At 39.4% G+C, this 26,165-nt stretch overlaps 2 protein-coding genes across 8 annotated transcripts in view; one reads left to right on the plus strand and one right to left on the minus strand.

Moving 5' to 3' along the window:
* ZNF445 (zinc finger protein 445) overlaps positions 1 to 26,165 on the plus strand; it is a 286,584-nt gene that overhangs the window by 118,324 nt on the left and 142,095 nt on the right. The gene's annotated exons all lie outside the window — the stretch shown is intronic.
* TOPAZ1 (testis and ovary specific TOPAZ 1) overlaps positions 1 to 26,165 on the minus strand; it is a 66,872-nt gene that overhangs the window by 39,300 nt on the left and 1,407 nt on the right. For 3 of the 6 annotated variants that reach the window (XM_060204847.1, XM_060204846.1, XM_060204844.1), the window contains exons 2-7: positions 26,075 to 26,136; positions 23,669 to 25,179; positions 16,802 to 16,863; positions 15,563 to 15,684; positions 4,074 to 4,138; positions 1,407 to 1,546 (exon numbers count right to left, since the gene is read on the minus strand). In XM_060204847.1, the coding sequence (XP_060060830.1) occupies positions 1,407 to 1,546; positions 4,074 to 4,138; positions 15,563 to 15,684; positions 16,802 to 16,863; positions 23,669 to 25,179; positions 26,075 to 26,136 (1,962 nt within the window). The remainder of the gene's footprint in view (positions 1 to 1,406; positions 1,547 to 4,073; positions 4,139 to 15,562; positions 15,685 to 16,801; positions 16,864 to 23,668; positions 25,180 to 26,074; positions 26,137 to 26,165) is intronic. The other 3 variants (XM_060204845.1, XM_060204848.1, XM_060204849.1) reach the window with 3 other exon arrangements.

The raw sequence follows: 26,165 nt of genomic DNA on the forward strand, positions 1-26,165 counted from the left end.
GAAAAGCTTGTTTGGCAATACGAGCCACCGCCCAAACAGAAAGACTCCTTATACAATGGGAGGAACGTTTATATGCCGCACATCAGACAAAAGTCTGGTAACCAAAATAAATAAAGAGCTCACCAAAGTCAGGAGCAAAAACCCAAACAACCCCATGGGGGGAGGATAGGAAAATAACATTTACCACAGATCCAAAAGGCCAACAGACATATGAAAAAATGGTCCACATCATTGTTAGAGAAATGTAAACAAAGAGAACAGTGAGATACCACTTCGCTCCTGTGAGAATGTCACACATCAGAAAGGACAGTAACAACAAATGTTGAAGAGCAGCACAATTTGTAATAACCCAAACCTGGAAGCAACCTAGACATCTAACAAATGAGTGGCTAAGAAAGTTGTGGGAATATATATATATATATATATATATATATATATATATATATATATATATATTCACAATGGACTATTATTCAATCATTTTCATCTCATGTTGGATACAGCTTGAAGGGATCATGCTGAGATAAGTCAGAAAGAGAAGGATGAATATGGGATGATCTTACTCATGGGCAGAATTTATGAAATAAGAACAGAAAGTAAAAATACAAAGGAGAACTTGGAGTGAGTTTGGTATATTGCACCACAGCAAAGGGTACTGGGAAGGATGGGAGTGTGTGGCCCCAGCTTTCAGGTCCTAGTGCATGATAGCAGAAGAGGACCTAGCCCGAGGTGGGGAGAGTATTTAACAGAAAGGGAAAAATAGCCTCCAGGAGCAGTGGATTTGTAGTGCAGGCACTGAGTCCCAGCAATAACCCTGGAGGCAATAATAATAATATTAAGGACATCACATTTTTTCTAAAGATCAAGTGTTTTAGGTGATTTCATGCTTTAGTTGGCAGTATGGAGATACAGAGTCTGGAACAAGCTGAAGTTTGTGCTATACAGCTTTGCAGTGCTTCTCACTATACAAACTCTTAAGGTATTTCAAGAGAAAACACATGAGTGTCAGGGAGTTGCCATGGTACTTGCGAGCAGAGGGCATGAAGCCACTAATGGAAAGGTACAGAGAAGTTAGTTATGAGATACACAAAGGAAGTCTATTGTTTCTAACCTTATTCTCAACCTAGCTTATTTTGTTTAAAATTTTACATACTTTTAAATTACAAAAGCTCTATTCAACTGAAATCAGAGTATTGTAGGTATAACTTGTAATTTACCTGCCTACCACTACCACATAAACTCATGGTTCTCAGAAACTCTTCTGTCAGAAATACTAAGGCACACAAACTTGATTTTATCATATTCTGTGCTTGTTGTGCTTCTCCTACCTTTTCAGTTTTGGTGAAAGGAATTATTACAGTCCCTGTATTATCAAAGACAATGTAACTCTATTAAGAAAATAGTACCATTCATCCAGGGCTTCAGCCACGTGTCTTCTTGATGAGCACTTAGGTTCAAAGGTGACACTGACAAGCACAAAGGTTTGGGGCCCAGCGCTGCTATCTGATATTCACCAACCAGAATCTCTGCATTTTTAGAACCTTTGCTGTATGAGCAGAAAAACCAAGATCAGAATGTGAATCCAAAAACACTGAATAAGCAAGAATCAACAAGCAAGGTAACTTCCTGCTGTGCACGCGGCACACTGTGCCACACGCACCACCACATATGATGCTCTAGCATTTACATCGTGTTGCTTTTCCCTTCATGACTAGAAATCCAGTACCTGTCAAATGACTAAGGGGGCAGTGGGCTTAAAGCTAGTGCAACACAGTCGTGATCATGTCAGACAAAAGCTTTCAATTCAGAAAAGACTGTACTCGGGCTGAGGAGATAGCATGATTGCTCTGCAGAGAAGACCGTACAATCATTCTCCTGATAGTGTAGTGGAACCAGAGTTATAAGTTACTGACAAGGGCACACAGTGAATTCACTCGTATATGCCCTGGAGAGCTTACTTTGGACAGGAGGTAGGAATGCATGTTCTGGCCTGCTGCTTTAAATAGCTTTGACTAATATGTGAGAGCCTACGGAACTATCTAGTGTTCACTTAGCTAGGATAGGAGCCCTAGGAGGGTCAGGAGGAGCTGACTAGCAGACACAGTTACTTTCTTTTACAAGAAGGATTTATATCCTCACTCTGGATCCATTTTACCTTAAAAACAATTTTACTAATATTTTTTTACTTGGGCTAGAGGACAGTAAAAATAGTAAGACAGACCCCACAACTCTAACATTTGACATTTATAGTAGTACTGATCAAGTTTTAAAAGTAAACATAAAATAAGGGATGAGGAGATAGAACAGTGGAAGCACACAGGGCTTGCCATGTGAAGGTCCCAGGTTTGATCTCCTGACACCAGCAGTTGTCAGAGATGAGTGGTGCTCTGGACACACACACACACATACACACACACACACACACACACACACACACACCGGCAGTTGTCAGAGATGAGTGGTGCTCTGGATGGACACACACACAAACACACACACACACACATACACACACACACACACACACACACACACACACACACGGCATCTGCTTCCTAACTTGGGGCATCATTTATTGTGCAATCAACATAACTGTCTCCAACACAATCAAATAAAAGAAGTAACATAACAGTGACAGAAATTATGAAATTTTATTTTATTTATTTTATTATTACTATTTTTGCCTCCAAGGTTATTGCTAGGTCTTGGCACTACGAATCCATTGCTCCAGGTGGCCATTTTTTGTTTTTTAGAGGATAGGCCAGGGAGAAATTGAGAGGGGAGGAGAAAATAGAAACGGAGACAGTGACACTAGCAGACCTGCTTCACTGTTTGTGAAGTGACACCCCAGATTGTGGGGAGTGGGGACTCAAACCAGGAACCTTGTGCTTCGTACTATGTGTGCTTAACCTGGTATGTCACTGCCTGGCCCTGAATCACGAACTTTTATAGCTGTGAAAGACAATCTGGTAAAATTCTTTGATACCTGGCTGGTGACAGAAGCTGATGGCAAGGTAGTAAGTAACTTGTCTACAGTTAAGGTAGTTAGTAACCTGAGGTAGGGTTTAGAAGCAACCTGGGCAGCAAGAGCTAATTTGACTTTTTTATATTAAGATCTCAGAAAACCTGACCAACGTCATACTCTCGATTAAGACCTGAGTTTGTAAGTGAAATGCTTTTAAAACGCTAAGCTTATTTCTTTAAGATATGCAACTGGACATGATAGTACTGGTGTCCTGAGTCCATTTAATTCTCATGGGGCCTTTCCCTTACACTGAGCATATGCATAAAAACAAACTAGTGATCCTGTGCAAACGGACTGGTCCTATCTCCAGAGCTTGTGATTCAACAGGGCAGAGGCAAAACCTTCTAGTAAGTCCCCACCTAATGCTGCTACTCTGAGTCACTTTTTTTTTTTTTTTTTAATTTTTCCTTCCAGAGCCTTACTCAACTCTGGTTTATGGTGGTGCAGGGGACTGAACCTGGGACTTCGGAGCCTCAGGCACGACAGCCTCTTTGCAGAACCATTATGCTCTCTATCCCCGCCCCTGTGGGTCACTTTTTGAAAACTGCTGTATTAGTATTAAAGGACTTGAACATTATCTGTCCCTTGACCTGAGTTTATCTCAACAGTAAAACAGGCGAGGAACGGATGAAATGATTTCCAGCTCCAAGCCTGGAAGCTGCACATATTCTAGTGAGTATACTATACCTCTCAGTACCATGCACAGCAGTTAAGATTTCTGCAAAGTGCAATGCTCAAGTGACTTCGTCCACTTCGTCTGTCACACATATGCTTTTCTTTTTTATCATTCCTCAAAATTGTCAATGGTTTAAAAATCTTAGTGGAAGTTTGAAGGTAATTTATATTGGGTGGCCAGAAAAGTCATGATGCATTTTTGCATAGAAAAATACATCAGGACTTTTCCGACAACCCAATAGTATCCCTTACAGCTAGCTAGACTTGCTACATTACTGAGTCAATTCTCATGAAAGCAATAGAGAATAAGTTATATACCCAAGACACAAACTACATGGATGCCTATTTTCAAGTTGTGTAATTAAAAGTCACCGACCTTCTGCTAAATTCATCAGTATTTTCCTTTTCTTCTTTAATAGTCACCTTGTCTAAAAGTTTGCACTGTAAAGAGATTATGGGGAGAAAGCACAAGTGAGTATTCCATCTCAGTTAGCCAGTGAGGCTTACTGTAGCTATTCAAATGTACTACAGGTTAAGAACTGGGAAAACAACCCTGTAGTATTTAAAATACTAAATACTTAAAGATCCCAGTTCGAGCCTGGCTCCCCACCTGCAGGGGCGAGGTCTCTCCACAAGTGGTGAAGCAGGTCTGCAGGTGTCTCTCTCCCCGATCTTCCCCATCTTTCTCGATTTCTCTCTGTCCTATCCAACGACGACGGCAGTAACAATAATGATAAATAAGGGCAACCCCTGCGAGCGTCAACCCGGCTTTGACCTAGCACGTTATGATCGGGCCCTCCTCAATCGCTATCGAACAGGCCATGGCCGGTGCGCCGCTATGTTCCATCGCTGGGGAGCCAGAGATGACCCGAACTGCCCCTGCGGCTCCAGACAGACTATGACCCACATAGTCAACGACTGCCACCTCTCCAGATTCAAAGGAGGTCTCGAAACTTTACATCAGGCTCCACCTGACGCTGGTGACTGGCTACGGAAGAAGGGCAAACGCTAGAAGAAGAAGGGCAAAAAAATGGGAAAAATGGCCTCCAGGAGCAGTGGATTTGTAGCGCAGGCACCGAGCCCCAGTGATAACCCTGGAGGCAACAACAACAACAACAACAAAAAAAACCCAAACACCTAAATACTGACTTCAGAAAAACTTGGAGTGATTTTTATTTTGAGGTGGTATTTATGAACATAGATGTGCTTTTTATTAGAAACATTTAGTTGCAACATTTCACAATCAAGGGCTTTGGGAACTATGTTGTCTTAATTGTAAAGAGTTAAACATGCTCAAATATTAACTCTTGAAAAGACAGGCCCCAAAATAATAAACCCCCAATCACTCAGAACTTGAACGCTTATAGATAATAATTTAACATGTTACTTTGTATCTCTGTAGCCCTTTAAAAAGTATGCAACCACCTTTTACAATAGCACTTACTATACATACTATAAAGTCCTCTAATAGGAAATATTAACAAGATAGGAAGATATTATCATGTTCCCAGATGAGACCATTAACAAGTTAAGATGTTAGTTGGCCCAAGCAAACATTTAAAAAAAAAATAAAAACAAAAACTAAATGTGAATGCAGAATATAGAAACAATCAAAAATATTTAAAATCTGTAATATATCTTAGATTTAAAAAAGTAAACCGTACTATTTTAAACTTTAAAATAATACTAAGGCAGTGATAAGTCTCTGAGGAATCAATGAAATAAAAGATGTAATTGTGTATATATCTATATGTATATATAGATATATAAAATTTTTGAAAATAGTGTAGGATGGTGGTACTGTGCCAGGTTAGCGTCACGGGTGGAAGAGATGATCCAGGAACCAAGCTTGTGGCGGTAGTGGTACAAATCTTTATTCATGTGGGAGCCCCAGAGTCAGGTGTGAGTGTAGTGGGTTAAGCCATGTGGAGCCAACTGCAATGGCCGGCATCCACCTCCTGGTCTGCATGCCTGACCTCCTCTATGTCGGGGCACTGAAGAGAGAGACCAGAAATGAAGTGGCTTGTACCATACCATTAAGTGGGAGGGGCTGGAAATGGTGGTGGCCTCCCTAGCAACCGTTGCCAGGGATTCAGTTGGCGGGAACTAGCAATACCCTGTGGGGACTTAGGAGGGAGACTTTTAATGATATGTAAGACAAAGCAAAAGATTGATATGTAGATAATAATACTAGCATGGAAATAGGATGGTTTGTGGGCCCTGCCAAGCTCGACCACATCTGCACAATTTCCCAACAGTACTGCTTGTTGAATGCATGTGCTACCATATACAAAGACCTGGGTTCAATCCCCCAGTCCCTAGCTGCAAGGGGGATACTTCATGAGTGAAGCAGTGCTGTAGATGCCTTTTTCTCTCCATCTCTATCTCCACTTCCTCTTTCAATTTTTTTGTCCTATCAAATATTTAAAATTAAAAAATTGTGATTATATTAAAATCTGAAAATATCAAAGATGGTAATTGATAATTGTGAGAAAATGATTCAATAAACGGTGGGATGATGGTTAAATAGAAAATCAATTTGGTGACGGGAGGCCGGAGAATGATCACAGGGAGAACGTGAACTTGACCGCACACAGGTCCTGCCTTCACAGCCCGGCGGGCACCGCAGAGGAACTCCGTGGTGCAGGCTAAGCCCAGCTGACAGCACAGCGGAGGAGTGCTGTGCTTTGTCATTCTCCCCCACCAACCCAAGTGAGAGTGAAAAACTAACGTGTCCATGAGCAGAGAACTGTGCGTGCAGGAGGCTCTGGTGTCGTGGTGAGATGGGGGGGGGATGGCTGGGGGTGGGAAGAAACCTGGCGCCAACTCCCTGCCTGTTAAGGCACCTTTCATGTTCACTAAGGACTGAAATACAGGGAGGGGCTGGACGGCGGTGAACCTAGTTAAGCGCATGTTACCATGCACAAGGACCCAGGTTCGGGCCCTCACTGCTCACCTGCAGGGGAGACACTTCATGTGAGAAGCAGGTACTGCAGATGTCTCTCTCTCTCTCTCCTTCTCCCCTCCCAATTTCTCTGTCCTATCAAAAAAAAAAAAAAGGCTGCAAGGAGGTGGATTGACGGTATAAAAACATACAGGGGATAGAGAGACTGCTCACCGGGTAGGGTGAACACCATGCCCTACCATGCACATAGTCCACGTGCAAACCTTGGCTGCACATCAGAGAGCACCAGAAGCAGCTCAGATACTGTGGTGATCTTCTTTGTATCTTGTCTTGGAGGAACTTACTTACCGACTGAATAGAGACAGAGAGAAATTGAGAGCGGGAGGGGGACATAGGGAGAGACACCTGCAGCCCTGCTTCATTGCTTGTGGAGCTTCCCTCCTCAAACCTGAGGCCTTGCACGCTGTAACGTGCTTAGCCAGCTGAGCCACTGTCTGGCCCCAGGCTTTTCTATCTGAAGGCGAATGTGAATGTGAATGTGGCTTGTAGTAGTGAAACTGTGCAAGCTCAATGCCCTAGCTCCAAAACAATTAAATATAAAATGTACCAAAAACAGGAGAAAAAGAAGAGTATGCAGAAAATGCCTAAAATGACACCAAAGGCAGAAGCCATATGGACTGTGGTACCAACATGTCTGTAGACAAACTTTAAAATATATGCCACAGAATAAAAAATATGAGAGTTGTTACACTGTTTCTAGTTTCTCCCAAGAGAAAATTTGGACTTAGACAAAAATGTAAACACAAATGACACCAAAAAAAAAAATCTAGAAAATGCAGAGGTTACATAGGCTACAGTCAACAATGTTTATACACTCTCCCATATTTGGGAGCTACTCTCTGCCCTGAGCAGCTTTCTGGTCCTTTTTCTGACTATGACACCATTCCCCCAGACAGTAACTTAAGTCACCTGCATATTAGATACCAGGCACAGGAAAAAACTAGTGAAGTCAAGGAAGGGCCTTCTGGAATAGACCTACTAGCTTTTTCCAAAACTTCATCTGCAATATTCCAGCCTTTAGGTTCATGATTAATCAACAATTTGTTTCACTTTCTATCTTCTCTTTTCAGCCACCAGGTTCCAGATGCTACCATGATGCTAACCCGACTTCCTTGGGCAGATGACCCCCATCATGTGTCTTGGAGCCCCACTTCCCCAGAGCCCTGCCCCACTAGGAAAAGAGAGAGACAGGCTGGGAGTATGGATCCACCTGCCAACACCATGTTCGGTGAGGAAGCGATTACAGAAGCCAGACCTTCCACCTTCTGCACCCCACAATGATCCTGGGTCCATACTTCCAGAGGGATGAAGAATAGGGAAGCTATCATTGGAGAGGATGGGATATGGAGCTCTGGAGGTGGGAATTGTATGGAATTGTACCCCTCTTATCCTATGGTCTTGTCAATATTTCCATTTTATAAATAAAAATTTTAAAAATCTAGAAAAAATATGGGAGAAAAAATTTAAATCTTGAAAAATGGAAGGGGCTCTATAAATAGGACTCATAACTCACAAGAAAACTGATAGACCTGATAAACTAAAAACGAGAACCCCTTTAAGACAGAAAGCCTTAACCAAGTCATAACATGAATGAAAAATTGGAAAAAGCATAGCCAAATGTCTAACCTGAAATTGTTACACTAAAAGATCAAACTCCTATAAAGAAAAGCTTACATAAAAACTTGACAGAAGTAGTACGCACTTTGAACAGACTGGTGGGGGGGCAAGGAGGAAGCTCAGTGGTAGAGCACAGGCCTTGCATATGCGAGATCCTATGTTCGATGCTTACCACCCCATAGAAGAACAGAGCAGGGTCGGGGTAGATAGCATAATGTTTCTCATGCCTGAGGCTCCAAAGTCCCAGGTTCAATCCCCTGTACTATCATAAGCCAAAGCTGAGCGGTACTCTGGTAAAACAAACCAGAGCAGCATTCTGCTTTGCCTCTCACAACAATAAAATGAAAGAAATCTGAGCTGGTGATTAAAAAAATAAAAGAAGACATACCAAAAGACACTTGACTTCTAAAGAGCAAATTAAGTCATTTGTAAAAACAGATAGACAAAATTTTATTAATTCCAGTACAACGTGTGTGGTGGCAGTAGAAAAACTGGTATTCTCACACATGTACAAAGAATAAATTAAAGGATCTCTACTTCAGAGAACTCATCCAAAAATGCCTGCACATATACAAAATACCTTATGTCCAGGGATGCATAACGCAGCAATACTTAGCCAAAGTGGGAACAAACCAAGAGTCCCACCGCTGGTTAGAGTATATCCATACAGTGACTATGCAATTATAAAAACAAGATATTACTTCACAGATTGAAAGGAAATAATATCTTCTATGTTAAATTTTATTTTTGTGGGGCTGGGTGGTGGCACACCTGGTTAAGCGTACATGTTACAGTGTGTACAGACCCCTGGTCCCCATGTGCAGGGAGGAAGTTTCACAAGTGGTGAAGCAGGTCTGCAGGTGTCTCTCTCTCTCCCTCTCTATCTCCCCATCCCATCTCAATATCTGTCTATCCAAGAATAAAACAAGTCAATATAAAAATATATAAAATATAAATTTATAAATATAAAAAACAAATAAAAAGTTTTGTACTTAAAGAGGGGAGAAGAACATTAGATAAAGATGGCAACTGTCTATGACTAGAGGCAGTAATCTGAAGACTAGTTCAACTAAGTTAAAAACCTAAGCATGGGAGTTGGGTGGTAGTGCAGCGGGTTAAGTGCGCGAGGCGCAAGGACTGGTGTTAAGGATTCTGGTTGGAGCCCCCGGCTCCCCACCTGCAAGGGAGTCGCTTCACAAGCGGTGAAGCAGGTCTGCCGGTGTCTTTCTCTCCCCCCTGTCTTCCCCTCCTCTCTCCATTTCTCTCTGTCCTACCCAACAATGATGACATCAATAACAACAATAGTAACCACAACATTAAAACAAGGGCAACAAAAGGGAAAATAAATATTTAAAAAACAACATGAAGATCTTTACATGCCATACATCAAACTAGAGTTTAATAACCAACATATATAAAGAGATTGCCAAACTCAACAAGACAACAAATAACCCCATCCAAAAATGGGGGGAGGACATGGACAGAATATTCACCACAGAAGAGATCCAAAAGGCTGAGAAACACATGAAAAAATGCTCCAAGTCTCTGATTGTCAGAGAAATGCAAATAAAGACAACAATGAGATACCACTTCACTCCTGTGAGAATGTCACACATCAGAAAAGGTCACAGCAGCAAATGCTGGAGAGGGTGTGGGGTCAAAGGAACCCTCCTGTACTGCTGGTGGGAATGTCAATTGGTCCAACCTCTGTGAAGAACAGTCTGGAGAACTCTCAGAAGGCTAGAAATGGACCTACCCTATGACCCTGCAATTCCTCTCCTGGGGATATATCCTAAGGAACCCAACACGCCTATCCAAAAAGATCTGTGTACACATATGTTCTTGGCAGCACAATTTGTAATAGCCAAAACCTGGAAGCAACCCAGGTGTCCAACAACAGATGAGTGGCTGAGCAAGTTGTGGTATATATACACAATGGAATACTACTCAGCTGTAAAAAATGGTGAATTCACCGTTTTCAGCCGATCTTGGATGGACCTTGAAAATATCACGTTGAGTGAAATAAGTCAGAAACAGAAGGACGAATATGGGATGATCTCACTCTCAGGCCGAAGTTGAAAAACAAGATCAGAAAAGAAAACAGAAGTAGAACCTGAAATGGAATTGGCATATCTCACCAAAGTAAAAGACTCTGGGATGGGTAGGTGGGGAGAATACAGGTCCAAGAAGGATTCAGAGGACCTAGTGGGAGTTGTATTGTTATATGGGAAACTGGGGAATGTTATGCATGTACAAACTATTGTACTTACTGTTTAATGTTAAACATTAATTCCCCAATAAAAAAGAAACAGTACTAAAAAAACAACAAAAACCTAAGCATACCAGGAAAAAGCAGTAGTGCCGCAACCACAGACTTTGACTATTTTTTTTTAAAGGAATTTATTTATTCATGAGAAAGATAGGAGAGCGAGAAAGAACCAGACATCACTCTGGTACATGTGCTGCTGGGGATTGAACTCAGGACCCCATGCTTGAGAGTCCAATGCTCTATCTACTATGCCACCTCCCGGACCACAGGCCTCGACTATTTAAAAAAAATTTTTTTAGCTAACCTTAGTTTACAAAAGTTTTCCAAGTACAGCTTAATGCCTCTTCAAAATGTGTCACCACACCATACCAACCAACATAGTACCAACATCCCTCCACTCAAGTCTGTTGGACCCCTCAACCCTTTTCTCAGTCAGTCCTCTTTGGTAACCTCAGTTCTGGAGTCCAAAGGCTTTTCTGCGTTTACTGGCTTCTTTACCCCATAAAACAGAGATCACTAAATATTCTTTCTATAAGCCCCTTGAGGATGTTTTGTAGGGCTGGTCTAGTGGCAGTGAGTTTTCCTTCTTTCTTTTTTAAAGATTTTATTTATTAATAAGAAAGATAGGATGAGAGGGAGAAAGAGCCAGACATCACTCTGGTACACATGTTGCTGGGGATTGAACTTGGGACCTCATGCTTGAGAGTCCAATGCTTTAGCCACTGTGCCACCTCCTGGACCATGTGGCAGTGAGTTTCTAAAACTACCATTTATCTGAAAACTTCTTCCTTCACTACTCCAGGTATGACTGACTAGGACAGTTCGTCCTGGGTTTTTCCCATTCAGAACTGTGACTATCTCATATGCTAGTCCTTCCTTTCCAGCCTTCAGTTTTTCTGTTGAGAAACCAACTCAAATTATTGAGGTTCTTTTACAGGTGTTTTTCACGTCCTACTTTTCAGCTTATTATTCTTGTCATTTTGATTATTAAAAATGTTGAGAGTGACTAGGAGGGAGAGGAGCAGAGCACTGTTCAGTTCTGACTGTGAGGTGGTGACATAGGTTGAACCTGTGGCTTTTGAGGCATTAGACATGTAAGACGGTGCTGAGCTACAGCCTCAACCCCACGCCATTTTCATTATTATGTGCTGTGGTGAGCTCGGAATTCTTACATCCTCCTGGGTCTTGAGAGATAATCTCCTTCAGTCTGGGGAAGTTTTTTTCTTGGCCAGAGCACTGTTCAGCTCTATCTACTGGTGGTGGCTGTGTGCAAGTCCTATGTTCTGCTCCCGTGCTATCTTCCCGGTCCAGCATGTCTTCAAGTAACATAAGCTCCATTAACTCGTTCTTCTGGCACCTCTATGATGTGCACGTTGTTCTTCTTGTTGTCTTGTGACAGTTTTTATGGCATCCTAACTTATGTTAAGTCTTTTTGAAAAGATACTTCCCTCTGTCCTAGCCACCAGTTCAACACTATGTCCTTCGGCTTCTATCTTCTGGCTAGCGAACCTTCTACTGTTAATTTTTTTTAGCTCACCTACTGTATTTTTTATCTCTTTGCTTTCAGTTATGTATTCTCTCATACTTCCTATGACTTTGCTCAAGTTTACCTCCACTGAATTTCATTTTAGTGAGCATTCTTAGGACTAATGTCTTAATGTCTCTTTAGGAAGTGTACACAGCTCTGCTGAATTTGGGGTTTCTTTCAAGGTATTCTCTTAGTCCACCAGTGCAGGTACTTTCCCGTCTTCCCAGTATGTTTAATGATCCATGAGGACCTGAATCAGGGATGGATGTTTGAGTGAGTCTAGGCAGTGACCAGGGGTTCACAGTCACAAGTGCCTGGTTGAGGCTGCAGCACTGCAGTCAAGGAAAGTTGAGTAAATGATCACAGGCTTGAGGATACAGGCAGTCTACAAGCTGGCAGGAAACAGGTTCTGGTAGGATGTTGAAGCCAGTGAGGGAGAGCCCCAGCTGGAAATATCTCAAAGGAAGGTCTGTTACTGTGGACACTGAATTCCAACATGGTGTGTCCATCAGGGCTACACATGGAGTATTACTGTGGTCAACAGGAAGGCTTACTCTGATTTCCACCCAGTTTTTGGCTTTTGATTTCCCACTGTTGTAAAGATGCAAGCAACGAACTGTAATAGGAGTTGGGTGCTGGGATTTTGGTTCAGCCTGCAAACTGCTTGTCAAAAGGTCTGTATCTTTTAAAAATATTTTATTTATTTATTTATTCCTTTTGTTGCCCTTGTTATTTTATTGTTGTAGTTATTATTGATGTCATTGTTGTTGGATAGGACAGAGAGGAATGGAGAGAGGGGAAGACAGAGGGGGAGAGAAAGACAGACACCTGCAGACCTGCTTCACCGTAGGTGGGGAGCCTGGGGCTCGAACTGGAATTCTTCCACGTGTCCTTGTGCTTTGCGCCACGTGCTATTGCCGGACTCCCAAGGTCTATATCTTAATCATCCTTTCTCAACTGTGATTTGTTGTGGCATGGGAGGTTCTATTCCTGGGGGGGGGGGGGAGAGGGTTTTTCTATCACTGATGCTTGAATTAAGAGTTTTTGTATTTTGTTGTGGAACCCTGTTTGAGATTCTTATCTGTGTAGGTATTTCCATGTACTGAAAGTGACTGGTTACTGTTCAACCTGGACTGTTCAAATGCCAACATACTAGTTATAATGTCATACTACAGTTTTGCAAGGCTGCCATTGGGGAAGCTGGGTAAAGAGTATATGAAATCTGTTCCTTGCATCTGCATATAAATCTACAATGATCTAAAAAAGAAAGAAATGTGGGATGCCACTAAAAAACAGTTTTTATAAACTTATAGCACTAATGTCTTTCACAAAATAAAAACCAATTTCCAGTCAATGACTCCAGTTACAACTTTAACAAAATACAGAAAGAGCAAATTAAACTCAAAGCAAGCTGAAGGAGAAAAATGATCAGAGCAGAAATCAGTGGGGAAAAAAAGAGTGGAGAAAAGTCAATAAAACCAAAATTTTAGTTCTTTTTTCAGTACTGCTCAATTTAATACTTTTCTAGTTAATGACTACCTTATTTCAATGTACCAAATTAGAGGAGAACAGCTTACTGGTTGCTAATGTTAGGGACCTAAGGGTTACAGAGGAGATCGTAAGTCCAGAGGAGTAGAAGGGAGATCTTTGTAGAGGCAGAGTAATTCCTGTTATAAGTGGTGGCTACACAGAACGGCACACTTGATAAAGAAGCCAGAAATACATAAGCACTAATATATAAAACTCCTGCTTCTTATGTTCTATTTTAAGATGTAGCCACTAGGGTAAAGCTATGTGAAGGCTACATGACCTTTTTGTACTACCTTTGCAGCTTCCCATAATGTACAACTGTTTCAAAATCAAAAGGTTTTAAAAGCACACTATCATTCTAACTATCTGAGGATAAAAAGTAGAATCACTAGGCAATTATTAGCATGGTAAACTTAAAACTTTTATTAATTTTAAACATAACTAGTACAAAGGAGAAAAAAGTCTCTGGAAAAAGGAATATATAAACAACAAGGAAGCATTTCTAAAGATTGACAAAACCATATATAAGCGTGTAGGGAGAAAGGAGCATGTAAAAAAAACTCAACTTTCACCCTGTAGGTCAACTCACTTACAGCCTTATGCTTAAAGTGTACGATGACAGAGATGATTAATAGTTTTCTAATGTCTAAATCTGGCAGCCAGATATTTTAATTGTACCACCTCATTCTGCTCAAACCAATCCAGAAACCTTTTATTTATTTACTTTAATAAGAGAAAGAGGGGAACCAGACCACTGCTTATTAGTTCTGGCTTGTAAGGGACACCAGAGACGGAACCCCAGACCATCGAGCCTCAGCCATGAAAGTGTAGTGTTCCGATGCTAGAGCTATCTCCTTGGTGCTAAACCCCAGAAACTCTCAACCATAAGAAAATACTAGGTGTTCCGTGGATTATTTTCTAAAAGACCTATTGCAGCAAATAGTTAACAGCTTTCAAATATTTAGTGTTAAGAACTCAGCAAATTCTGGCAAAACATTTCCTAATCTATGCTTTAAGTTTAAGTAAGAAAAAGCCTAAAGTGTTTCTTCTATTTATTTATTTTTAATGCTTTAGAGCTAGGGTTGGCAAGTTGCAAGTTACTGTCTTTGGGCTGCCTTATGTGTGTGGAAAAAAAAAAAAGGCTGATCTTACAGTGAGAAAACTGGGGAGAGTGGGCTGAGCATAGAACTGAAGTACTGGTGTCACATATACCCAAGTGGTGCTTTGGTCTCAATCTTCCTCATGATCATTTAAAAAGTCCGTATTTGTGGTCTGGAAAGTGGTACAGTGGCTAAGGCACTAGACTCTCAAGCATGAGGTCCTGAGTTCAATTCCTGGCAGCACATGTACCAGAGTGATGTCTGGTTCTTTCTCTTTCTTTCTCTCTCTCTCTCCTTTCTCATTAATAAATAAATAAAATATTTTTTAAAAAAGTCCATATTTACTAAAAAATTAATTATTTTCATACAGTAATTACTCTGTGCTTATATTCTGTCTTTGGCTTCTTTTAAGCTACAGTAGAAAACTAGATGTGCCTGAACCACATGCTCAAAAGCAACCTAGGTATTTTTCTTTATTAAAAAAAAGGTCTGCTGACCATGCTATAGTCAAAGATGGTGTTGTGTGACCCTGGCTAGTACACTGAGTTTACAACTCAGTTTCTTCATATAGAAGAGGAGATGCCAACACCTCACAGAGCCTTCCTAGCTACTGGTCTTGCCTGAATTATTGCAGTCACTGAAGCTAAGCAGTGTTGGGCCTGGCTAGTACTTGGACAGGAGACAGCATATACCATTCTCCTAGAGAAGGGAAACCCTGTTATTACTGTGCTTATGCAAATAAAGCAATATATCTCATGCTACTATTTTATTCAATAAGAAAAGAGTTGTACTTATCCCCTGATAATACTGCATTATCACTATTTAGACCAAAAAAATGCACAAATTTCCCTAGTACCTTCTCATCCAAGCCGGAGTTTTTGATGTGTTTACTGAAGTCTCCCAGCATTTCCTTTTCAGAAGTCTCATTAGTAACTTCTCCTAAGTCTGCTCCTTGGAAATCATGTTTTGTCTCTTTTGCTGAAACAAAATAATATTCCAATGTAGAAACTTAAAATGAATAAATTACTAGGTCAATTAAAGACGGTCCTAAAATGAGCCACTACTCTTTTTTTTTTTTTTTTTTAACTTCAATAAGGGCAGGGGAGACAGTATAATGGTTTACAAAGAGACTCTCATTCCTGAGACCCTGAGGTCCCAGGTTCAATCACTCATACCACCACAAGCCAGAGCTGAGCAGTGCTCTGCTAAAAAAATAGGAAGCAGTTTTCATCAAATCATAAACTAATTCCATCCTTTTTACATAAAATAATCCTAATCTATAGTAGTAGTACAAGAACTGGGAGTAAGAAAGTTGACAGACATTTAAGAGAAATTTAAGAATCTTTCTTGATTATAGCTATTTTCAGAATTTTTAAAATTTGAAAGTCAAAGTAAAATTGATTTTTAAATTATTTCTTATAAAGATTTCAAGTTTAAAATATGCATTTTATATAATGAGTGTAATACAACAGTACTGTAAGAAGCTAACTTAAAAGTTTTTAAAGTTAGGATCAACTCTAACTATAAATATTAAAAAAAATCACTTGGGGTTAGGCAGTGGTGCACTGGGTTAAGCACATACAGCATGAAGTGCAGGGACCAGCACAAGGATTCTGGTTCAAGCCCCCAGCTCTCTACCTACAGAGGGGTCACTTCAGAAGCGGTGAATCAGGTCTGCAGGTGTTTTTCTTCCCCCCTCCCTCAATTTCTCTGTCCTATCCAACAACAAAAATGGAACAAATGGCCACCAGGAGCAGTGGATTCATATAGCAGGCACCAAGCTCCAGCAATGACACTGGAGGAAAAAAAAAAAATCACTTAAAATGTGATAAAGTTTAAAAATGTATTTCCATTTAAATACGACTACAAAGATAGCTAAGATAAGTTATCTTTTGTACATAAAGTTTAACAAAGGTACTTATTACATAATCAAATAGAAAACGCTTTAAAATTTGATCTACTGACCAATTTATAACAGAAAACTATAAAACATGGTTAACAGATTCTAAAATAAACATTTTAATGATTTCATTTTGGCCAAATTGGAATAGAAATATTAAAAGATACTTCAAATTCTGAAAATGTCAAATTTTACCGTCTGATAAGGAAGCACAGACTTCTGGCTTGATCGATCCAGGATCCAATATAGGGAGTTCTCTGTTCCAAAGCAAACAGAGCTTAAACATTATAATATAGTCAATACAGAGTCAGTCACTTCTCTATTACACAGTACTAGCTCTGGCAGCTGGTGAATGAGCTCAAGCCCTCCAAAGTCAGTTTTACACTGGACTCAGAATCCAGTAGCCACACAGATGACTCATTTGGGTCATGAATCACAGGACAATCCTTAGGGAGCACTGTCAAGTCAAATTTGCTACTTTAAGAAAGCCTGACATACACCAAGTATTTAAAAAATTACATGGCACTACATCAATATGGTAGTGTTTAATTTTTCCCCATGTGTATGTGTATGTCTGACACCATAAACAAAAGACAGTCTAGGAGCAGTTTAAGTCTCTTCCCCCTGCAGTTACAGGATTCTAAAGGTTAAGGCTATGGAGATTAGAGCTTGACCATCTAGGGTTCAGATACTGTCCTGCCACAGTGTAAATTATTTGAGTCTTATTTTGCCTATAAAATGAGAATACCACCAGATTATTGTGAGGATTAAATGAGATGAAATGTTCTTAAAACTAACAGTAATTACTAACAAAAAATTACTATCTACAGAGGCCAAATGACTAAAACTCCAATTTTTTTAAATGTAGTAACCTAACTGTCCAACAGATGAGTGGTTAAGAAGAAAGGTGAGGTATACATACCACACCACAGCCACACACACACACACACACACACACACACACACACACACACACAATGGAATACTACACAATTATGAAGACTGATGAAGCCACCTTCTTCACCTCACCTTGGATGGAGTTTGAAGGAACCATCGTAAGTGAGATAAGCCAGAAAGGATGATTATGTGATGATCTCAGTCATGGGCAGAATTTAAGAAACAATAGAAAGGGGAGACACGAAGTAAAACTTGGACTGGGTTTGGTGTACTGCACCAAAGCAAAGGGCTCTGGGGATGGAAGACAGGGAGAGGCTGAGTGGGGATGGAGCTGTCAGCTCCTGGTACATGGTGGAGAAGGACTCAAGTTGGGAGTGAAGAGTGTTTTGCAGATAGCTATCATGCTGAGATGAGAAATTGTATCCATGTGCCAACAACTGTACCATGAACATTAACCTCCCAATAAAAAATGAAGCAGTAACATTCAAATCTACAACAAAATCAGAATAAAATATTAACATTCATAATTTCACCATTTATTCATTTAATAAACAGTTTTGTTAAGACTGTTAAGACTGGCTGAGGATTACTTCCTTGCCAAGAAGGAAGACAACTGACACTTGTATACACTATTTTTTGAAATATTTGGAAAACATGAAGTATTTTTCCTAACATGCCCTCAAAACCTGAAGCAGGGCTGCAGGTGTCCGTCTCTTCCCTTCCCTATACCCCCCGTCTCAATTTCTCTGCCTCTATCCAAGAAGTAAAAATATTTTTAAAATAAAGTGTCCATTTAAAAGAAAATACACATGCAATTCTCCAACCCAAGTCGCACATCTTCAGACTATTAGAGTATCTCCACTTCAGTATCTCAAAGATCATTCCAACTCAAACTATCTAAACACAAATTCACAACTAGCACCTCTTTCCTATTCTTTCTTTTTGTACAGAAAGGCAGTTAGCTTTTTTTTGGGAAATAACATATTAGGTATAAACCTTAACTCCTACCTCTGGTGTCACCACCATCTGATTAATCAATTTTTATTTTCTAGTCCTCTCAAGTGGAAGTGGTCCTACTTATGTTTGAAGTCACCATGTCTTTTTGGTCTAACTATAATGGTTCCCTGCCAATTTACTCACCACAGTTATGTTTTTTAAAACATAAATATGACAAAATTTTCTACTAGTTTTAGAGTAGAGAATGCAGGATCATAGAAAAAAAAATGGGCATATATATAAATATGATTATAGAAATAATAGAAATCAACTCTTTTATGTTGGTTAACTGTAACTACTACAGTTTCCAGTGGTGGGAATGGGGGCACAAAACTCTGGTGGTGGGAAAGGTGTGGAATTATACTCCTGCTATCTTATAATTTTGTAAATCAATATTTAACCACTAATAGAAACTGGGAAAAGATGGGAAAAAAAGTTTCTCAGGGATTTTACATATGCTGTTTGATAAAGTTCAAACTCAACATGAATTCTAGTTTGCATAGGATGGTCTGTTTATATCTATTATTCTAGCATACTAATTACTAAATTTCCCATTTTCCTCTTAAAATTGTCATAGTTTAAAAGATAAATTCTATAATCACCGTATTTGTGAAGCTCCTGGTCACTAAGTTTTCTGTTCACTCTTTAGTTTCACTTAGTTCTAGAACCACCAACAACTTCTGGAGCAAGTACTAGCTAATACTCTAGTGTGTCATACTCACATTCCTCCCTGGTAAGGTCTATCCAACCTCTGAATGACTGTGAAACTGGTATTCTCAGTGCAGAAAATATTGACAATTAAGGAAAAACTTCAATAAAGAGGCTGATAAGGAAAATTCAGGAAAAGAACTGATGCATCTGAAGTGAAGAGGAATGTTCGACTGATACTGAAAAGTGTCTAAGTTAGGTGTCTGCAAAACACCCTCACCCCTATCACAGGGAGATGAGTAATTGTACCTATGTATCAGCAACTGTAGTGTAAACCACTAGCCTTTCAATATTAATGTTTAAAAAAGAAATGACATTTAAACATAAAAATATTTTTATTATCTTTATTTATTGGATAGAGACAGCCAGAAATCAAGAGGGAAGAGGGTGACAGAGAGGGAGAGAGGCAGAGACAACTGTAGCACAGCTTTACCACTCCCAAAGCTTTCCCCCTGCAGGTGGGGACTGGGGGTTTGAACCTGGATCCTTACTCAATGTAATACGTGTGCTCAACCAAGAGCACCAATACCTGGACCTGGAATAAAATTCTTTTTTTCTTAAATTTTAAAAAATATTTATTTTCCCTTTTTGTTGCCCTTGTTTTTTATTGTTGTTATTGATGTCGTCATTGTCAGATAGAGAGAATGTAGAGAGGAGAAGACAGAGAGGGGGGATAGAAAGATAAGATACCCAAAGACCTGCTTCACCGCTTGTGAAGTGACTCCCCTGCAGGTGGAGAGTGGGGGTGGGCGGTGGGTGGGAGGGTGGTGCTCGAACTGGGATACTTAAGCCGGTCCTTGTTCCCCGTGGGCTTAACCCACTGTGCTACCACCCAACTCCTGAATAAAAATAATTCTAACTAATGTTATTACTGCAAGTCAAAATGGCTCACCCTGACAAGGAAAAACTAATACCTACTTAACAATAACAAGACTTTTCACAAACCAGAAAAGGGAGTAAGAAAAGGTAATTCAGAGGAGGGCAGTGGAGAATCAGACTGGTCTGATTTATAGTGTAACACTCAAAGCCAGAAAGCAGGAGAGAATAGTTATACAGTGCTGAGCAGGGTAAATGTCAACTAAGAATTTTATATCTAGAGAATTTGCTTTCAAATAGTCACACTTTATGTACCCAAGATTTTGGAAAACAAAGTAATCATGAATTCTTGAAAAATATAAAACTGCTCTAAAGTCTAACCAAGTAGAAAATGAATCAACATAGTAAAGTACAAAGAGTAAGAGTCTTTAGGAAATTCAGACTACTGAAGAGAATATAAATATACTGAAAAGAATATAAATATCATAAGGCTTAATATAAAACTAAAATTTAACAAAACTAGATAAGGTTGGGAGAACAAGCACTGACACGTTCACCTTTCACATCAAAAAGCAGATGATCTGAGAATGAGACTTGACTTCTAAAATTGGAACACAGTTTTTAAGGGCAATAGTACGGTGTTGGTATTCTTCATGTTGGTTTGGTCCCCTTCTCCCTACCTCTGAGAGATTTGGTTCGGCCCCTGCTAGTTTGGCGCCCCTCTTTCTCCCCACCCCCTATGCTAAGGAGGTCCAGAGTTCCAGCAGCAGCCGCTGGAGGAGAATGATGGGGAAGCACATGGTGTGGTGATTTGCCCGCTCGTGAATAAAGATTAAACTGCAGCTTCTCAGCCCAGCCATGTGTCCCCGAGTCTCTGTCACTGTTCACCACCGCGAAGCTAGCCTGGCCTGCTGGAGCCCCCAAACATTAACAACAGTACGGAAATTTAATTGTTTAAAGCAATTTTTCTTATTAGCTTGAGAAAGCACTTTAGGAACTAATTTTTTATGATGAAGCACTGATTTAGCAATTACTTTAGTTTCACTTAAAATTTACTTTTCCAGGTAAAGAAAATGTTTCTGTAAAAAACCAAAATGGCATGATCCAGTTTTTACATATATATATATATATATATATATATATATATATATATATATATATATATATATATATTTTTTTTTTTCCTGGAATGATAATTGTCAGTGACTAATTTGTTATCTGGGGTTATGGGATCCCCCCCTCTGCCCCATACATAAATACACACACACACACACACACACACACACACACACACACACACACCAACAATTTTTTAAAAAGTAAAGTTCTTGCCCAACCCACATTTCTTTCAGACTTTAATGCATCTTGTTGACTATCAAGTGTTTGCTTTTGAATGCAGGGTTTGCTCTAATTTAAATCACCTTTAATAACTATCTCTACTGCCTAGTGCCATGCTAAAGCCTTTCTCCATGTTCTCTTATTTAATCCTCACAAGTCTGAGGCAAGTCCTATCCCTTTTTACAGGTAAGGTAAAATCATTTGCCCGAACAATGACATAGTTACTAGGTGGCAAGAGTATTAAAAAGCTAGGATCAGACTATAAAGGTCAAATTCTCATCCAGTAAGACAAGCCTGAATTCAATTTCAGATTGTTGTAGGATGTGACTTTGGATAAGTGACAAATTCATCTTAATTTTTTCTTTTAATATTATTTATTATTGGATAGAGACAGAAATTGAGAGGGGAGAGGGGAGAAGGGGTGATAGAGAGGGAGAGAGACAGAGACACCTGCAGCCTTGCTTCACCACTCGTGAGGCTTCTGTTTTGCAGGTGAGGACCATGAGCTTGAACTGGGTCCTTGCACCGTAACACGAGTGTTTAACCAGTGTTTAACCAGGTGTGCCACCGCCTGGCCCCCTTCATCTTAATTTTTTCCATATTCTTTTCTTTTTCTTTTTTTTTTTCCTTTTTCAAATGGGTAGAATGTCATCCCACTTCACTACGTCATTAAAGGTTTTTTTTGGTCCTCTATTTAGGACATAAAATAGTTCTATTTGGTTATAAATTACAAGTTCTTGCACTTGCAGAAAAAAACAAGTATATTAGTATAAAAGTTACTAAAATCTCTTAAGTACCAGAAAGATTTAAGTCACATAAGTCAATCTTAGTGGAAAGTATTTTCATGTTCCCTTGGCTCCATTGCAAAACATTCTTAATACTTATGTAGTATAATACTCACATACAAACTAGAGCTTGAAACGTTTAATAACATATCAAATATTAAATAAAGCATGCCCAAACAAAATGGATCAAGTTTCTAAGCATGAAGATGACTACTCATCTCCATTTCAAGTTGCCTCAGGTAAACAGCCTATTTGTGAGCTGAAATCATTTCAAAATCACAAGGGGCCTGGTTAACTGCACAAGTTATCAAGCTCAAGGACCTGGGTTCAAGGACCCTGGCTCAAGCCTCCAGTCACCATGTGCAGGGAAGTTCATGAGCAGTGAAGCAGTGCTGCAGGTCTTTTTTTCCCCCTCCTTCTCTATCTCATCCTTCCTCTCTGTCTCTGTCCTATCAAATAAAAGGAGGCAAAAGGGGGGGGGGGAGCTGCCAACAGTGAAAGATTTATTCTATAGACACCAAGCCTCAGTGATAACCATGGAAACAAAAGTAAAATAGCAAACAAAATTTAATAACTAAAAATCACCATAAAAGTAAAATAACCAAAAAAAAGTTACATTATCTCCCTCTGAAAATTTGATTTTTTTTTCCCTTTTTTCTTCCAGGGTTATTGCTGGGGCTCGGTGCCTGCACTACAAATCCATTGCTCCTGGAGGCTATTTTCTCCCTTTTGTTGCCCTTGTTTATCGTTGCTCTTATTGTTGTTGTTCTTGTTGTCGAGAAATCAAGAGAGGACAGGAAGACAGAGGGGGAGAGAAAGACACCTGCAGACCTGCTTCAACGCTTGTGAAGCAACCTCCCTGCAGGTGGGGAGCTGGGGACTCCAACCGGGATCTTTGTGATGGTCCTTGCGCTCTGGACATGTGCGCTTAACCTGCTGTGCTACCGCCCAGCTCCCAGTTTAATTTTTTATTCTATCCTCAAGTTCTAATTATTTCAGATAAGCCTTTTCAAGGCTTCCTTCTGCCATAAAGCATAAAAGATTTCTAATACAACAGTAAAGTCACAAAAATGTTTTAAAATGTGTAGCAATGTTCTCAGTGGGTAACTTGACTGAAATAAGAGCACATTTCTGTATGTATAACAATGAACAGACGAACATATATTTGACTTTTCATAGAAGTAATTTCAGTAATTTAAAACTTTATAACCTGCTATTTAAAATTTTTAATAGAAAATGGGACTAAGGGTCAGATGAAGAACTGGGTGGAAAAAATTTAAAAAAGTGAAAAACTGGACAGTTAACCTTCATTATAATTTCCAAGTTATATCTATACATACATATACAAGTCTGTTTTGCCTCTAAGTTTTAGCATAATGGCATTCCCAAGTCTCAGAAGTAATATACTATATTGCATTAGTAATTGGGTTCAAATGGGCCTCAGTGATCAAATTAGATCAATGACAATTGAATTATGAGTAGAAAGTGATCTATACTAAAAGGCATACTTGAACATGCATACCTCAAGCTGTCACTTGTTTCTTTTTTTTCTGGAAGTTCCACATGATTGGAGTGTGGCAACTGTTCTTCAGTAACACTAGTTTCCTGGAGTATCATGGGTATCTCTGAAGTAACTGAGAGCTCCCCTTCATTAGATACTCCAAAGAGATCTGGGTCATCTTGAATTACATCAATTAAGAGGACATCATCTTCATATGCTTTAAGAATATCTGGAAACCCCCCTTTAATTTCTGAAAAGTTCTTAGTCATTTTTCTCCCACTAACTTCCGATGAAAGTGATTCAAATGTTGCTTGTTCATTAGAGCAGAAGGAAGAACTTTTCTTTACATACCCAGAATCATAAGAGAAAGTATTTTTAATTGTAAAAGAAATAGGCTCCTTATGAGAAATAATACTGCTTGGTTCAAAGATGTGGTTAGATGGCTTATAATCATTACCTTGCTTTAAAAAGCTTGGAGAAATACAAGAATTCTTTCTGTAGTATGAATCAAGACTAGCTTGCACTGGAGTTATACTATTTTGTATGCTCAAAGACTGAGTTGCTGAAGTTACTGTGCAGATGTTTTCTTTATTCCTATTCTGTCTTGCTTCTGCTGCAGATAAATTGTCAAGAAGCTCTAGGGGACTATATGCTTCTCTTTCTGATGACTTGGTATTTACTTCTTTTCTTTTTTCTGTTTTATTCTTAAGTAAAGGAATTTTAAAATTAGTCAGCCGTCCTGTGTTCAATATTTTAACCAAGTCTGGAACCACCAGTGTCTGCTTAGCAGTGCAAGCTTTTCGATGAATGGCTTTGTTTGTAGAGTTAGTTGCTTCCTGGCCATTCTGGGAAGCCACTGTCAAATTAAGTTTTGACAAATTCCCTCTATCTTTCTTTCTACTTCCTGCTAAGCTTTGAGTCACATTAGTTAGTTGAGTATCTTTAGTAGTATTAGAAATTGCCTCTGATCCACTTCTGCTGGCTTCTTCTGACTTTATTTTTATATCATCGTTTATAGGTTCTTTCAGAGTCATTAATGTGGGTTCTACTACAGAGCCTGAAGACAAGTCATTTAAATTAGAATCCAATTTTTCTTTACATAAGGATTCATTGTTTGTTTCCTTCACAGAACTTTGTAATGATAATTTGGAGTCAGTTAAGTGATTTTGACTTGACAGCTCTTTAGGAAAATCACCTTGATTCAAAGTTTCTGGAGATTTGGGAAGTAAGCAACTTGATTCTGACATGAAAGCCTTTTTCCAACAATGGGCAGCTGTTACTCTAGCACATGAGTAACAAGGCCAAATTCTTTTACCAGTCATTGGTATTGTTCTGTGACAGCTTAACTTTGATTCTTCAGATTCATTTTTCCAGTCTTCCTGTAAAGACCTCTCTTCAGTAGGATGGCAATCAGTAGGTGACTTAGTTACTGAGCTTTCAGTGGGATTTAGATGTTCTTCTGCCTCCATGCCTTCACATTCTAAGGATTCTGAAGTACTCTTTGTTTCTTTCACAAGTGGTCCAAGGGTTTTCTGAAACACAGCATTTACATGATGTTCAGGATTTGCTTTTCTTTTTTTTTTTTTTTTGTTTCTGGAAGAGTTAATAAATGATCCACCAGAGAAGGTGTATTATGGTTCAGTTTCCTCAAAACTTTTAAAGGACATTTTTTAGCCTCTAAAATCTCTGCTTCTTTACCTTCTGTATCTGTTTTGTTTTCATGTAATATCAACTCACAGTTGTTATACATGTCAGAGAAATTCATCTCGGTAACCATTTCTTCTTCTTTTTTAGACAACTTCATTCTTTTCCCAGGTTTACTCCCCAAACTGTTTTCCTCTATTACATATTTATTTCCTCCACTTTGAAGACAAGAAAGTGAGCCATTATTTTTACTTTGGTATAAAATCAGTTTCTTCAAGAAGTAACTTATATATTCCCGTTAAGTTTTCTTCAGTTTGTAAAAGGTGGAACATATTATTTATGTTACTCTTATCTAGAAGACTCCTAGTACTTTCTTTCCTTAATTTGGAGAAATTTTCTGGGACATGCATACATTCACCCTCAGGTTTATATACAAGGCTATTCTCACCATTACAACCCTCCGGAGTGAGGAAACAATTGCAGTCATGCAATTTTATAGTGGAATGATCTACTCCAGGTGACAATCTACAAGATTGCTACAAGAGTACTTTGGAGTATTCTTGTACAGTTCAGCTTGGAATGCAACCTTAGTATTTCGTGCAGCCTTATTTTCAGTTACCTTTAAGGTGGAATGTCTACGCTTTTACGCTTTTGAATTCGAACTTTCCTTCAACACCTCCTACCAAACCTTCCTTACCCCGAGACTCCAGGAAAGCCATACTCTGATATTCAGTGCACTTCAGTTTGGAAAGATTCGGAACTGGCTAATGATTCCTTTCTTACCAGGTCAATCCCTGGCTGTGGAGCATCACTTGGGGCTTCAGCGACATTTCTTTTCTCCTTAACTGAGCAAAACAAAGCACGTTAGAAAAGC

Source organism: Erinaceus europaeus, chromosome 12 (assembly GCF_950295315.1).
Source record: "Erinaceus europaeus chromosome 12, mEriEur2.1, whole genome shotgun sequence".
NCBI classification, from domain to species: Eukaryota; Metazoa; Chordata; class Mammalia; order Eulipotyphla; family Erinaceidae; genus Erinaceus; species Erinaceus europaeus.